The sequence below is a fragment of the Sebastes umbrosus genome, chromosome 22 (assembly GCF_015220745.1).
Source record: "Sebastes umbrosus isolate fSebUmb1 chromosome 22, fSebUmb1.pri, whole genome shotgun sequence".
Classification (NCBI taxonomy): domain Eukaryota; kingdom Metazoa; phylum Chordata; class Actinopteri; order Perciformes; family Sebastidae; genus Sebastes; species Sebastes umbrosus.
In genome coordinates, this window is record NC_051290.1 from 23552352 (window position 1) to 23568134 (window position 15783).

Below are 15783 nucleotides of genomic sequence, written 5' to 3' on the forward strand. Positions count from 1 at the left end.
CATCACATTTGGTCAAGCACCATGGCTCCCTCTTCTCTTGGATCTAATCTCAGTAAGTAAGTGAGTATGAAAACTTGTATCTTTGGAGCCAGACTTCATCCCAAATGGCACTATTGAGCTCAGTCCAGGGGACGAATGAATCACTGGATCTATAAAGAGTTTTAGGACTGTTACAAGGGGAAATAACCCAATAACTTCCCAGAATCATACTCGGTTAGAAAGCGGTATAGGGCAACATTTACAATGCAATTTCATCCTTTGTCAGAGTTGTATTTATAAAAGTTATTTCTTGACAGTGATACTCAAAAAATATGTGATGGCTGTTTGGTTTCATTGCATTTAATATTAAAAAATATAGTCTTTATTCATTGTATTGACAATATAAGTATTGATTAATGAAGTAAAATCAAGACAAACAACTCAAGTTATCAACAACGTACAGAAACAAATAAAGCTTCAACAATCCTTCATGCATATTTAGAGCAAAACAGATTTTTTTCCCCCCAAAACTGATTTAATTTTAATAGTTGTCAGGTAATCCCTCAGGTTGACCTCACTGACCTCATGCTGAATGAGCATTGCTCCTGTGATGACATCTACAGGACATTTATGGTTATTGCAGTTGGATCCCAGTCAAAAATGCATTCAAAAACCATGGGAGTTTTCCTGCCAATGCACTTTTTATCCACCGTTACCTTAGCCAGCTTCTAAATTATATAACTTCCAGGATATATGTGTCATTAAAAGAGCCAGATTTAGTTTTGACTACGAGTCCACCATCTTTTTGTTGGATCGCAGGTCACTTTTTGCATAAAATAGGTCATATTTCACAATCAAACTCTTGATCTGGATAAACTTTAACCGAACTTTATTGAGAAATAAACCGTCAAAAAATTGGAGTACAGAACAGTATTATTGTAGTAAACCACATTTCAACGAGAATGTCAGGCAGTGGCAGTCAGCCTGGAGGTAACGATATCAGTACATGCCAGTCTTCACAAATATGATCCCACTGAGATACTAGACAAGCATTTTGGCTTCATGGAGGGAGGAGGTGATGATGGTTTCAGCAAGTTGGTGAGCCAGTAGATGAAGATTGCTGTCGTCGGCTATCTGCTCTATGTGTTCATCACTCAAGACCCAGTCGATGATGTCACGTGAAAGAGCCTCCGCGAAAGCCTCCATCTTGGCTCCGTGGTGAGATCCTACTTCAAAATAGTCTCTCTCCAAATCATCTGTGGTCAGCGAGTGCATTAGATGCTCCATTAGCTCCACCTGGGGGTCGCTGGCAGCTCCGTCCTCTTTGTCCTTTGGGGTCGGCGGAGGAGGCGAAGGCAGGAAAACCGTCGCCAAGCCTCCTTTCAGCTTCCTGGAGAAACTGTGTCTGCTCCTCTCAAGCTCAGGGAGGACAGGAGTGGTCGGAGGGGCGTCGGGGTAGTCGAGGGATCCCACCACGGGGAGCCCTGACTGGAACAGAGATGGGTGACAGGGGTTGGCGTCTTTGGAAGTCTGGATTTCTTTGCCTGGATCCATCTCCTGTCCACCGTCCATCTTTACTCCAGCTGACCTCTCTGACACTTCCCTCAGAGCGACCTCAATCACTGCGGAGGCTAACTCTTCAGCTAACACCTCCTGATTTCTGGACGCCTGGCAGTCCATCTCCAGTTCCACCGTTTCCATCTGGCTTATAAATGACTGGATTATGTTCTCGGACATATTTTGGGCAAACTCCTCAAGAACCCCGATGTTTAGGTGGCTTCTCTTGAGGCCTTCTTGAGTGGGCTCTTTGGCTGCCTGCATCGGGTCCTGTGAGGATAAAAGCAATAATCTTAGTGAAAGTGAAGGAAATCTTCCCTTTCCTGGAGAACATGGTGAAGGCCGGTACACGGCTTAAGCACAGAAAAGAGTCCAAACATGGTTTGAACAGCTGCCTCGTCCCTTTAATTAGTACATTATTTTTATGATATTTTTATTGGATTATTGCATGCGTGTTCAATTAAAGCCATGCAGGACATAAATATTCCTCCTTAATGGTCATTTTTTATATAATAATAAACTTTATAGCACTTTTCTTAACAAGGTTACAGAATGATTTCCAGGAAAAAAAACAGCAGATAAAAACCAGAAACATGCAACAACAATAGAACAAAATACAAACAACAGAGGGAAATTAAAAAATATATGAAATGGCAGAGGAGGGCTGATAAAACCCAGCAACAAATAAAGGATTGCTAATCATGTGGCGTGTGTGATTCCAATAGGCAGAGAGTTCAGTCTAAGGGCTCTAACAGCAGAGGCCAAGGCACCTTTGGTCACAAGACTGGATCTAAGAACAACCAGCAGAGCTGCAGCCAACGATCTGAGGGAACGCCCCGGCACAGAAGGGGTCAATAAATTGACCATGTACTTTGGAGCGAGGCCATTTAATGCTTTAAAAATGATCAGTCACATTTTAAAATTAATATGGTAAATAATTTGCAGCCAGTGTGCGTTGGCTAGTAATGCGTTCGTATCTCTGAAGCTTTGTTTATCCTCTGGCGAGGCATCTGACTCCGCAGATGGCACGCGAGCTACGAGTACGTACAGTGGCGTTTTCTCCAGAAGGCGTGCAAACAAAATATTCTCTGAAGAAGCAAGAAGTCAGCGAGTGTTACCTGCAAAACACCATAAACCAAACGCCTCAATACTGAGGAGGAAATGTAATTAACTATAAACTCATATCTCATATTCATGGACATACTTTATCACCTTTTATACAATCCCTGTATAGAAATGAGTCAAGAATTAAATGTATTATAATAAAACAAAGGCTGAAAGGTTTAATATCTCCTGCTTGTAAAGCATTTATATTGGCCGACTTTCTAATTCATTATTTTACTTCTTAATTTAAGGTATTTGCTTTTATCCTATTGTGGCTGTCATATCTGAAAAAGCCTAGTTACATAAATTCAGAGGTGCACAACCAAGCTGTGCGGCGACTTGCGGAGCCTTTGCGCCGTACACACAATACATTATGATGTCATTTTGCCTGGCACACCCTTGCACCAAGGCTTATTGGAAGAGGCTGCGACATGGTCTGGAGCCATGGGGTATGGCACATGTATGTGCAGTGTAACTGGTCGTGCGTTATTGGCTCAATTTCAGCGATTGCAGACCGGATTTTACTGCGTTCATCATCATGTGACATCTCCTCCTTTCAACGTCCTTGCCTTGCGTCGGGAACACTACGGCTAGCATAAACCCTGCTTTAGTGCCTGTTATAGTCAGTGAAGGGAGCTCTGGCTGATACCAACAGCAAGTGCAAATAAAGTGCATTCCAGGCGAGAATTTTTTTTTTTTAATTTATTTTAAAATAAATTTAACTTTATGTAAATCGGAAGGAGACAAAAAAAGATCTGAATTTAGAGATTCTTTTTTTTTTTTTAGCTCAAAGAAGCTTGCCTTTTTGTACTTATTTATTTTATTATATTATATTATTTTATTTTTAATATATATTTATATATATTTTGTATTATTTATTTTTTGTTATAATTTATTTTTATTTATCTATCTTTTATTATAATTTATTTTTATTTATTAATTTTTTCTTCCGATCCACTTAATTTGGATTATTATTATTCATTTATTTAGTATTTAACCATATACCAGTATACTAGATATCCAGTGTTTGTTACGTTTTGTGTATAAATGTTTGCATAAAAGTGGAAAAAATTTAATACAGATATTTGAATACAAAGAAGCCTGACTTTTTTTAAATATATTGTTTATTTTATTATATTATTTGTATTTTTTATTATTTATATTTTTTAATATTTCTTTCTTTCTTTTTTCTTCTGATCCACTTAATTTGGATTATTATTATTAATTTATTTAGTATGTAAGCATGCACCGGTATACTAGATGTCCAGTGTTTGTGACGTTTTGTGTATAAATGTTTGCATTCAATACAAATATTTAAATAGAAAGAAACATGACTGAACAACAGTATTTACTTGAGCATCAAAACAGAGATTTGCATCAAATATTACATAAATATTATTTTACTCTCTGCTCTACATTCCTGGCCTGTTTCAGATTAGAGCAGAAATAGATTCAAACTAAAGGAATGTTGTACTGTATATAGAAGAAACAGCAAAAGAGAAAGTAATCAGGACTGATGTAAATAGAGGAATACAACACAGATGCAGACAGAACAGAAAGTCCCCTCTGAAGCCTCAGATGGAAAGTAAGATTGAGGCCTCGACCACAGCCTGTCACCATATGAGCTGTCAGCCAGCCAGGAAGTGACAGGCAGGAAGTACTCGCTGTCCACAGCAGCGACCCGGCATTTTCTCTAAACTCTGTTTGCATCTGCATCTGTAGTTGATGGAGATATAGAGCTGCGTTTGATAATGCTCTTTTCAAGTCGAGAAAGAGGAAATGGAGCAAAGCAAATGTTACATGAAATGTGTAATGTTGTTTATTTCTGACGGCCTCTGAATCCATTTCAACACAATGGAAATAAAAGCTTTGGACAGACACATGAATGTTTGAGAGGCTCTTTGTTAGCCTGGTTCAGCAAACAGGACGGTTTGTTTTCACAACCAGTCTACAGGTGTGTTAATGCAAACTGCTAATAATATGAAATCTATAAAGTTATCGTTGCTCTCCAGGGCTCAGATTCACAAACCTGACTTGATATTTTTACTGCTGTTTTAGTATTATGAAGTCCAGACTGTCTCTAGGAAAGGTTTCCAGATATATTATTCTCTAATGTTCAGGAATAGTTCAACATTTTAGGAAATTGTCTCATTTGCTTTCTTGTTGAGAGTTAGATGAGAGGATGGATACTGCTGTCAGAACTGTATAGTCAATATGAAGCTCCTGCCAGCAACAACCAGTTAGCTTATAGCTTAGCACGAAGAAAACAGCTTACCTTTAACAAAATCCACCTACCAGGACCTCTAAAACTCATTAATTAACACGTTATATCTTGTATGTTTAAGTCCCACAAAATCTGAAGCGTAAAAATGACATGTTGTGGTTTTATGGGGGATTATGTGCCAGACAATTTCTTGGCTGTAGGCCTACAATAATTCTCAAATTAGCTCAAATGTTTCAGTAAAAGTACATTTTTGGTAAAAAGACAAACCTCAAAACATTAATTTACATGTTTGGGATAGGTTGTTCTTTCAAAATCAATAGTTTTATATACGGCAACGTAGGCTACATTTTTTAGTTTAACAGTTGCTAGCTAGCTAGCTGTAGCATTAGATAGCAGAAGTTGGCTAACGTAATAGCAGTTAGCACTTGCTAACAACATTTCTATTGTTGACCTTTTTGGCTAAAAAGTTGTAATGTAATGTCAAATTTGTTTGTTTGAACTGCTGAAAAAATTTATTGTCCCTCTTTTTAACCTTACGTTGCTAACGTAGCCTTTTGTCACATTTGCTAAGTAGGTTGTATTTTAAGTTTTCTGAGTGAGAAACTAGAGAAGCAGATGAGACAGACTGTGAGAAACTGATGTGAAACTGAACTTAACACCCATAACAACTTCCTTATCTTCTTCTTCTCTACTGTACTACTACTGTTACTACTGTAAAAGGACTGTCACAAATCTACAATATTTAGACCATGACACGGTTTTAAACGTGAACATTCAAAATGTGTCCCAGTTTATTACCTGTTGCAGTGGATGTAAATAACATCAGCTAACAGGAAGTAAACATGGACCCAAACTGTTGCCTAGCAACGCAATTCCATTGCAATTCCATTGCTAAAAAGGAGCGTTTCAGACAGAGGGTAAATACAGGTTTATTCAGGCAGACAGTATGAGGAAAATAATGTGTTTTTTGAACATTACAGCATGTAAACATGTTCTAGTAGAAACACAAAATACAAACATGAACCTGAAAATGAGCACAATGTGGGACCTTTAAAGGAACGATGTGTAACATTTCGGGGGATTTATTGGCAGAGATGGATATATGACATCAATTTAACAAAAATGTCCTTCAAATCAGGTTCAAAGCAATTTCCCAAACGCACACATACTCAGAGATTTTCTCTTTCCTCTCTGAGCTCCTTCAGCCAAAAGTGAATGACGCTCAGGGCGACGCCTGAGGTAACTTTAGTCTCTCGTGTGCGTGTTACAAACTTCATACGATGTGTCACAGTATTATCCTGCCATTAGATCATACGCCGAGTTCAATATGGACGGAGCCCAGAGAGGAGGACAAGAATGAAGCACAGATGTGGAACAAATTACAGCTAAAACAAAGAATGTTTTCTCTTGGCAGTCTGACTTGGACATCCTGATGGGCAAACTAATGCTCATGAAACGAGGATGCTACTTTATTCCTGTGTTCTTGTACAACCCTGTCCAAACAAAGTGTATTGAATATGACAGTCTCCAATAACATTCACCCAAAGTTTATACAAAGTGGTCACAATAACCAGCACAAAGGCCATTCAGTGCTTTGCAAAATATTGTTGTAAATGTAACGTCTCAGTTGACCTTTTACTAAAACTGGGTTTCTTCTACACCCATTTTCTAATGAAATCCAAAGACAAGGCAATCTGCATTGGAGTATTCAAAGTTTTAGAATCCACTTTTGCTGATAAATTACCTAAAATATCTTCACAATGTATCAACTTTTGTTTTAGTTATTATGTCAAATTAATCTTTGTTAGCCCAAGAAAAGCTGGGCAGAAATTAGCAGAGATTTTACACTACAAACATAGATTAAACAAGAAACTGTGTAAGGATTCCTGACCAAAAATAGTCAAATCAACTTGCTTTACATCATAAAAGTTTAACGTTTATGAAGTATGGCAGATGAAAGGGGCAACTCCTGATTTACTACACCGGAAACACGCAGAAGGCATCTCAAGGGCCAGTTGGATAAGAATAAAGCCAAAAGTTACGTAAATGTACCACAAAATATGGAAACAACATACAGGAAACACCAGACGGCATCTGTTGACTGTAGACCAACTTACCAGTTAGTAACGGGCTGCAATGTTTGCTGTTTGGTGTCTCCGGGGCAAATGAGTTTACACGGAAATGGTTTGACAGATGAGTTCACAAGTTTCAACCACTTCCTGTGTGTGTGTGTGCGTGTGTGTGTGTGTGATAGACATGAGTGTTATTTGCAGCAGTCTACCTCATTGACAACATACAGAAAATGACAAAGGTCGTGTCTAGGTAACCCACAATTTGGGAAACTCTCGTGAGATGGTTAAAGTTAGGCGTTGACCTCTAATGGTTAAGGTTAGGCGTTGACCTCTAATGGTTAAGGTTAGGCATCGTTTTGGGCGCCGTCGGCCTGGAGGTTCCCACTCTGAGTGAGCTAAACAGTTCAGCTTCAGACGGTTGATCTGCACACCTGTGCCGGTACAACGCAGCAACAGCCCGACCCACCCGCTGTACGAAGCAGACACTATTTAGCTAACTAACATATAGTCATGCACCCTGACCCCATGATGATACCCGTTGAGTGACAGTCCCCTCATTTGCATAATGAGGCAGAAATGCATAAAAAATTAATACAGAAGTTTGGGGAAATAAATAAGGGTGAAATGCAAAGGGAAAATCGTGCAGAAAATAAATAAATGCAGAAATACATGAATAAATACATACATTTGAAAATGAATATAGGATAAATAAATAAATAAAAAATGCAAACATAAATAAATAAATAATGCAAAAATAAATGAATAAAACAATTCTGAAAAATAAATACATAAATAAATAAAAGGGAAAATTAAACAGAAGAGTAAATTAATAAGGGAATTAATACAAAGATAAATTAATTAATTAAAACAGAAATATCAATTTATGTCACATTTCATCAATTAATTAATGGCTACATTTATTTTTTAGATTATTTTTGCTACATTTATTACATACTTTTAAATCCAAAATGAAAGAATTTGAAACAGATTCCTTAAGATGTCAATGTTTTTTTGTTTTTTTCATTTGTTTGTCACCCTCTGTGTTTTCTGTCTAACTGTGTTTTTGTGCTGCTGCCTGTCTTGGCCAGGTCACCCTTGAAAAACAGTTTCTTAATCTTAATAGGTTTCACCTGGTTAAATAAAGGTTAAATGAAATATATTTATTCATTCATTTATTTTTTATTTTGGCAGGTTCCGTCCTCCATAGTTTCAGACCAGTATCTCATCCAAAGAGGATTTTAAATACACTACTTTTGTGGTTTTACTCCAGTTTGATGCAGCCAGACAACTAGACAATCCTGCAAACTGATCGTGTGTGTGTAATTTCCTGTGATGCACTGTGCCGATGACACCCTGAATTTAGTGTCCAAACCCCGTCCAATTCAGATATCTTAACAGCTTCAACTAAATCACAAGACTTATATAACTATTCCTCGCCGCTCTGATGGAGACGCAAAGCAATCTGGATAGAAAGCGCTCTCATGTGAAGGCGTTTTGTCTCGGATGTTGGGAGATGATATCTTTCTCTAGACTTCGTTAGACGCCAGATTGCACTGCGGGAAACAATAACCAAGGGATGTTTGTTCGTTTTGGAGTTTAATGAGACTTGACAGTCTGTATTGCATTAATAATAGTGCTCTACAGGTCAGAAGAGGATTACCATAAATGTATAAGATTTATTTTGTTCTCTTAACAAGACTGAGATCCACTTTATGGCCTCTATTCAGAGCAGAATCAAAGATGAATCTATCAAACTGCTTGCAGCTGGATGGATGTTGGCTGCCAGCTCCCCCCGGTGTCCAACCTGAACCCTCACAAATGTAATGTAATGACCCGCTATTATCCAAACTGTTGCTGCAGTAACTCTGTTGCTCGGCCCCAGTAGGCTCACTGCGCTCCTGCCAGCTTCAGTTCAGGAAATACTTATCTGTGTGTCAGTGAGCTCATTGCTAGAGTCTACATGATTATTTAAATAGATTTTAAGGGTCATTTCAATCTTGTGTGACTGCCTAAAGGGAAATCATTACATGCAAGACCTGCATTACACAAAAGAACAACTAAAACATTTAAAAAATATATATATATATCATCCTCTGCATTCTGCATTTTTGTGAGGATTTATGCCACATTCACATTGAGTCCTTTTTGTCCTAAAGATCATGCTTATTTTCAGGTCAATACTTGTATTTTGGGTTTCTACTAGAACATGTTTACATGCTTTAATGTTTAAAATGCCCTTCATTTTCCTCGTACTGTCTGCCTGTATATACATACTATTCACCCTCTGTCTGAAACTCTCCGTTTTCGTACATTTCAATGGAATGGCAACAGAATTGCATTGCTAGGCAACAGCTTGGGTCCATGTTTACTTCCTGTCAGCTAATGTTATTTACATACACTGCAACAGGAAATAAACTGGGACACATTTAGAATGTTTACGTTTAAAAACTGTGAAGTGGTCTAAATATTGTATATTTTGTGACATCACAAATGGACTGAATCCTGACGGCTTGTTTCAAAAAGCTCCGTTTCTGAATACGAGCTGTGTGTGTTTTTTCTGTGAATTAAGTGTTTGATACTTTCACAGTTATTCATATAGAACTTAAACCTGCTTTATAACATAAAAGCCATGAAAATGTCACTTTTTACATATTGGACTTTAAAGGAACAGTGTGTAATATTTTGGGGGATCTATTAGCAGAAATGGAATATAATATTCATAACTATGTTTTCATTAGTGTAGATCACCTGAAACTAAGATCGTTGTGTTTCTGTTAGCTTACAATGAGTCCTTCATCTACTAGGAGGAGCATGTCCTCCTCATGAGTCCTCCATGTTGCTCCTTCCAATGTTTCTACAGTAGCCCAGAACGGACAAACCAAACTCTGGCTCTAAAGAGAGACTTTCATGTTTCTACATTACCTGATGGCCACCGTAGTTCTCCGACACGCTGGTGAAACTGCAGTAACGTGAAGCGCAGAGTGTAAAACCGTGGTACCGCCAGCCGCCGTCTGACTTCAGTTGCTCCTAAAGTAGAGTTATTATGGTATGGATGGCCTCTGAGCGAGGTGAACGGCGTTATCATGGTTTTGCCATGGATGTGTTACAGAGTTGGAGGCGGGGTCCCGTTCATTCCTATGAAAGTGTCTCAGTGGAGCATGAAGCCAAAATGGCTCGACTTCCGAGTGGAAAAGTTCCCAGATCTTCTGCATCCATTGGGCCTGTGTAGCAGGCGCAGTAGCGTCCGCTCGGTCACATGGCTCGGTCATGGGGTCACGGGGTCCCGACGTCACGGGGTCCCAACGTCACGCTGTCGTCACAGTTTGCTAACTCCTCCTCCCAGCCCTCGCTCCATCCTTGGTCTGAGTCTCATTCACATGAACGGAGGAAGGGAAATAACTCTGTATTCAGCTGTTAGTATATTTTACACCCTTTAGGACCACTATTAGAGTGTTTCATACTGGGGAGTTGGATTCACCTAAAAATAAATGATCCTCTGAGTTACAGACGTCTCTTTCCCAAATGGAAGTCTATGGGAAAAAGTCTTTTTGGGCCCGATGGCATCACTGCAGAAACGGAAGTTGTTCGTACCGCCGATTGGGCACTACGGAAAATTGGCATCAACCAAACCGCAGTCTTGGAAGGGAGGGGAGGAATCTGGTTGGTTACAATCTGCAGCCACAACCACTAGATGCCGCCAAAACTAAACACTGCACCTTTAACTGTGAGATAATCTCTATAAACAGATTCTGCATTCATTGTAGAATCCTGTCGGCAGAACGGCACAAGATTTTGGTATCAGAAGTGTTCCACGTTCGAATAGGCTTTGGTTGCAGGTAACAGTCCGTGTGGAGAGCATTGATTTAGCTTTTTATTGGTGTAAAATTAGCATGTATACTGTCTACTTTCGAAACAAACCCGGTCGGACCAATCCTCTCTCAACTCCTACTCAAGTCTTGGCCCTTGTTCCAGAGGTTTATCTGTCGTCAGACCTGAAGACGATGGGTTCTGAGATTGACTATGAGATGGGAAAACAGTTCATGTTAAACCATCAGGGGGATTCCTTAAATCACAAAATGCGTATGAATTAATTAATGAATTAGTGAACATATAAAATTCTGTAAGTTGTGAGGGTTGTGAATGCAGGTGAAAAACGTGGAAGCAAATTAGCAATGGTCCCCATGCACATAAACTAGAAATTAAAATCATATGCCATCAAGTAAAAACTGCTTTGACAAATATTTTTACCTCAAGGTTACTTGCTCTTTCGTAACTTACCTGGTCCTCATCATCAGATGGATTTGCTCAGTTGTCATGACTGATCAATATGATAAACACACACATTTCTGCTCAGACCACATCAAACCTTCAATTCAAATATCATAATTTTTATCTTCAGTTCTTTGTTTATTTTGAATTACTTACTGAAAATTGAGTTCCATACATCACATCTGTAAAACACCACATCTGTAGAACTAACATTTGGACAATCAGCTTTCTCCATAAAGCAGAGGGTGGGAGTAAGTCACACATGTGCAAGTCACAAGCAAGTCTCAAGTCTTAACTTCAAGTCTCAGCAAGTCCCAAGTCACTGTGGTGAGATCAAGCAAGTCAAGTAAAAGTCACTGCTCAGGTCAAGCAAAGTCACAAGTCAAGTCATACGAAATTCTGATGATCTAACCCAGTTCCACTTTAAAATCAGTTAATAGACAGTGATCATGAAAAGATGATTATAGACCATACTTTTACAGGGCTCATGGCGAGGCAAATTAAAATGTTACCATGCTGGCAAATTAAAAAAAAAAAGTTGCAAGTGAAGTGTCCCTTGAACATATAGAGTTAAGGATAATAATATTATTTACAAAATCTGTATCCTTCATGTCCTTCTCGCTTCCTTTTATTTTGATCTGGAGGCTGCTTATTAATATAACAATAATAATAATAATAATAATAATATAATAATAATAACAATATAATAATAATAATAACAGCAAATGTTATGGAAATACCACGTATTGAAATGAAAACATTTACAAACCTTGTCTGATTATGAATTGTGCATTGGTAGGCTATTACTATCCTTTAGCTATAAAAACAACAGAAGGCTAACATTTCAGAGACTTTAGAAAAACTTTAACAATTTACTTGATCATCAGAAAATAATGCATCGGATTATGAATGAAAGCAATCAACACCTGGCTGTAATCCCATCTGTCTGGTGCTGTGTCTAATCTACCTAACGCCTGGTCACCATATCAAACACTGTAGGATTACTTTACATAACGTTAGCTAACGGGCTCAGAGTTAATTTAGTTAGGGTATTATCACCAGTGTAGCTAACCGTAATAACGTTAGTCTGTTAATAACCTCAATCATATATCATAAGAAGCTCCTGTCCACTATAAATCTAGCATAACATTACTTGCATGCAAATAAAATTATTGAATTAACATACAAACGAAACGAAATGTACCTTGAAAACACATGAAATATTAGCTAAATAACAAAGGCTTTAATCACAGGACTGTCCTCACTCATGACACACTGACAGTCTGGGAGTCCATGTAGAGAGTTTCTCTCAGAGGAAACTTATTGTTGTCTGGGCCTACGTACAGTAGTTTTCAACTTTAGTTTTGAACCTGAACCATCTCTGTCACATCATGTTGCTTGCCACAGCCACAGCCTATTATAATTAAAATGTGGAGCTCAGACCACATTTTGTCAGGATGGAGACACCGTCCGGGGTGAAAGACAGACAGGACGGACGGTCCTGAGGGAGTTATAGAGAGGAGCCAAATGCCTGTTTGATGCGCAGAATGGAACTGTGTAGAATAATTAATCAAAACGACAGGTTTGATGTGCACATACTGTATAAAGCACGTGGGAGGTTCTGTGGTTCAAAACTACACTAAATGTAACCAGCGGATCTGTTGGTGTCCGTGTGTAATTGTGGCTTAACAGCTCGACTGCAAGCGGTGCGCTGTGCTGGCTCTCTGTATACTGATCTTGTGCGCACAAATTAATTAATGAGTGGAACATGATAAACGTCTATGTAAGTATAATATTGTTATTTTAATTGTAGTGAAACTGGGACAATTTGTTAGTGACTGTTGAAAACCGGGACATTTGAGTATTTACAGATATGTGTCGGTATCGGGACACGTCACCTTGAAACCGGGACTGTCCCGGACAAACCGGGACGTCTGGTCACCGTAAATAAACACCAAAATAACCGGTGCCTCCATCACTCAGATTGATAACCTGTGAATTTAACACACAGCTGTTTTAACTAGTAACGTGTCCCCATAGTTTAACTGGTTATATGGCCCCGAATCAGTCCCCCCATTGTCTTTTACATTAACGATATGTCTTCTCAACAAAATGCATAAATCGATTTGAAGCCAAGTCTAACGTAGTTTAAACTTAACGTTAGCTTTCTAGCTAACATTTAACCAGCCAATAAGTTAGCTAAAAAGACTCATGTAGCCTACTTTTCTTTGTGGGTTTTGTGGTGACGGATGAAGTTGGATGTTGTGGTGGTCACGGCACTGATTTTGAGCCGCTGTTCTCTTCTTACTACTGTAGGGATTTGGCTGTAACAGGTTTGGTTATTAGCAAATTAATTAATAAATAATAATAATAGAATTATTAATATTAATAAAGATTATCAATAAACATTAATAATAAATGGGGCACCACCCTGGAATCAGGGACCAATAGCCAAAATGTTAATATAGTCTCAATATATATGCTAAAACTATCATTTGGAATGTTGATTAATAATTAAATTAATAACTATAACCAAAATAGATAGTAAAGGTTGAAGGATATCGGAGTTCTTGACATAGCAGAGGTTGGCATTATTCACTCTTGTACAACATTAAACAGACCAGCATGTATATTCCACAAACATTTATTTACAAGATAATAAAGGTTTAAAACACAATATTAATCTAACTAAATAACTAAACTAAACAAACCAAATACAGTGTGTGAGCATGTGTGTGTGTGTGTGTGTGTGTGTGTGAGAGAGAGAGAGAGAGAGAGAGAGAGAGAGAGAGAGAGAGAGAGAGAGAGAGAGAGAGGGGGAGAGACAAGATGGCTTCTTGTCTCAAGATGTCTGCCTACAGACAAACGGGGCGAGCACTGTAAAACTACAAAGATGGCGGAATCAAAGATGGCCGCCAACATGTCACCACATGACCTCTTTGTTCTTCGGAGCACATGTGCTCAGGAAGGACAGGGGGGGGGAAGAGGAGGGGGGGGGGGGGGTGATGTGGGGGTTAAGATTATCTGAAGCTGTATGTTTATGATTAAAACTAATTCACAGTTTCTGTATGTGATCTTAATGTGTGTTATATATGCAGTGGGTTAGAAAAGATGGTTAGTTTGCATGCAAGACCTTGTCTATGTGAAGCATAAACTAAACACATCAGATGTGGCGAAGCCACCTACCCAAATATCAATACAAATAAATCTCCACAGTCAAACTCAATGATACATTAAAGGGACTATTTGTAACTTTCAGAATGCTTCTTAACAGCGACACCTGTGGCCGTGAAATCAACGAAAGTCAGCGTCGGGCTCGCGCTTGCTCGCTCTCAATATACCTGAAACGAGCATCAACTCAAAACAGTGAGGGCGACACACGTCAGCTAAAAACCACAATATCACTCTATATTTCAGCTGCTTGGCAGTAATATTAGCTGACCAGCACGAAGGTCTCTCCATGAACATGATTTAGATCTGATCCTAGTGTTTGGCTTTTCCTGCCTAGTGCAGGCTGAGGCAGCGGGGCTCTGCAGCATGTCTTCCTGCTCCCTCCTCCCGCAGCCAGGAGAGGAGAGCAGAGGAGACACCGGCACCCGGTCGGTAACGGAGAAACAAACGTAACTATCTGCACAGCTCGGTCACTTCCACAGACACGGAAAACCCCTGTTGGTCTGGAGGAGCTGCAGCATTTATTTCTGCACAAACGTCCACTGTACATTCACTAGATATTCTCAGGAGCTAAACTAACTCTTCTGCAGTGTGGAGTGAGCGCGCGTTCACGTCTGGAGGTGAGCGAGCTGAGCTGTCTGAGTGAAGGAGAGCAGGGCAGAGGAGGAGGGTACAGCGGCTACACCGAACGCGCATATGCGAGCGCGCATGTGTGACGACCCGCTACATTATAGCGCTTACAAAGTTCAATAGTCCCTTTAAACATGCAATACAAGTACATTCTAGAAATCAATGTTGAACAGTCTTGCTCAGACCATGTGCAATTGCTAATGGCTAAGGTAAGCCCAGTACGTTACCAATCCATGGAAGAAAAGGGTTTGTAATTCCATGTGTTGAAGTTGTGGCTCCAAGTCAAAGATGTCATCTTTGCTGTGCAGATTACTTTCTCCCCAGTAGCTTGATAGCTTGGTGCTAACTTCCTTGCGGTCGTTGCTGGAAGGTAGTTGGTGAGAAGGTAGGGCTCTCGCGTCCTTTGCCTTTTTGGTTCCTTGTGTTGCGATGGCTGTTTCCTAACGGCCATAGATCAGGAAGCAGAACTGCTTTGGCAGCTTCTGGAGAGCAGCAGCTCACCTCAGAGCAGGTCAGGAGGTGAGGAGATGAAGAGCAGGAAAGAGAAGGAACAAAGGACATTCCTCTGGTTTTGTTCTGGGTGAATTTCACACGTATGTGTGAATGCTACAGTAGCCAATGGCTACTGAGCCCTCAGTCAATGGCTACTGAGTCCTCAGCCAATGGCTAGCTGAGCTGAGCTGAGTCCATGGTTCAATGATCATGTTCTGAGTTCATGTGGTCACCTGCCATTTTGCTGGTCGCCTACACTACCGTCATCGACAACATAATCTGTGA

At 39.4% G+C, this 15783-nt stretch overlaps 1 protein-coding gene across 3 annotated transcripts; it reads right to left on the minus strand.

The window, feature by feature from the left end:
* Positions 1–343: 343 nt before the first annotated feature.
* Positions 344–7067, minus strand: si:dkey-171c9.3. 3 transcript variants are annotated; one of them, XM_037759756.1, is made up of 2 exons: positions 6982–7067; positions 344–1806 (listed from the first exon to the last, which is right to left on the minus strand). In XM_037759756.1, exon 2 carries the CDS (start codon positions 1798–1800, stop codon positions 1021–1023), a length of 780 nt encoding a protein of 259 aa, XP_037615684.1. In that variant the 5' UTR covers positions 1801–1806; positions 6982–7067; the 3' UTR covers positions 344–1020. The 3 variants fall into 3 exon arrangements, with proteins under 3 accessions (XP_037615684.1, XP_037615685.1, XP_037615683.1); XM_037759757.1 differs by lacking the exon at positions 6982–7067 and adding an exon at positions 5663–5695; XM_037759755.1 differs by lacking the exon at positions 6982–7067 and adding an exon at positions 4916–5210.
* Between the last annotated feature and the right edge of the window lie 8716 nt (positions 7068–15783).

Excerpts from the sequence above, each read along its gene's own strand:
- si:dkey-171c9.3 (XM_037759755.1), bottom strand. The coding sequence starts at position 4,954 with ATGAGTTTTAGAGGTCCTGGTAGGTGGATTTTGTTAAAG. Across the intron at positions 1,807-4,915 it reads GTAGGTGGATTTTGTTAAAG|GACCCGATGCAGGCAGCCAA; the intron begins GTAAGCTGTTTT and ends TTATCCTCACAG.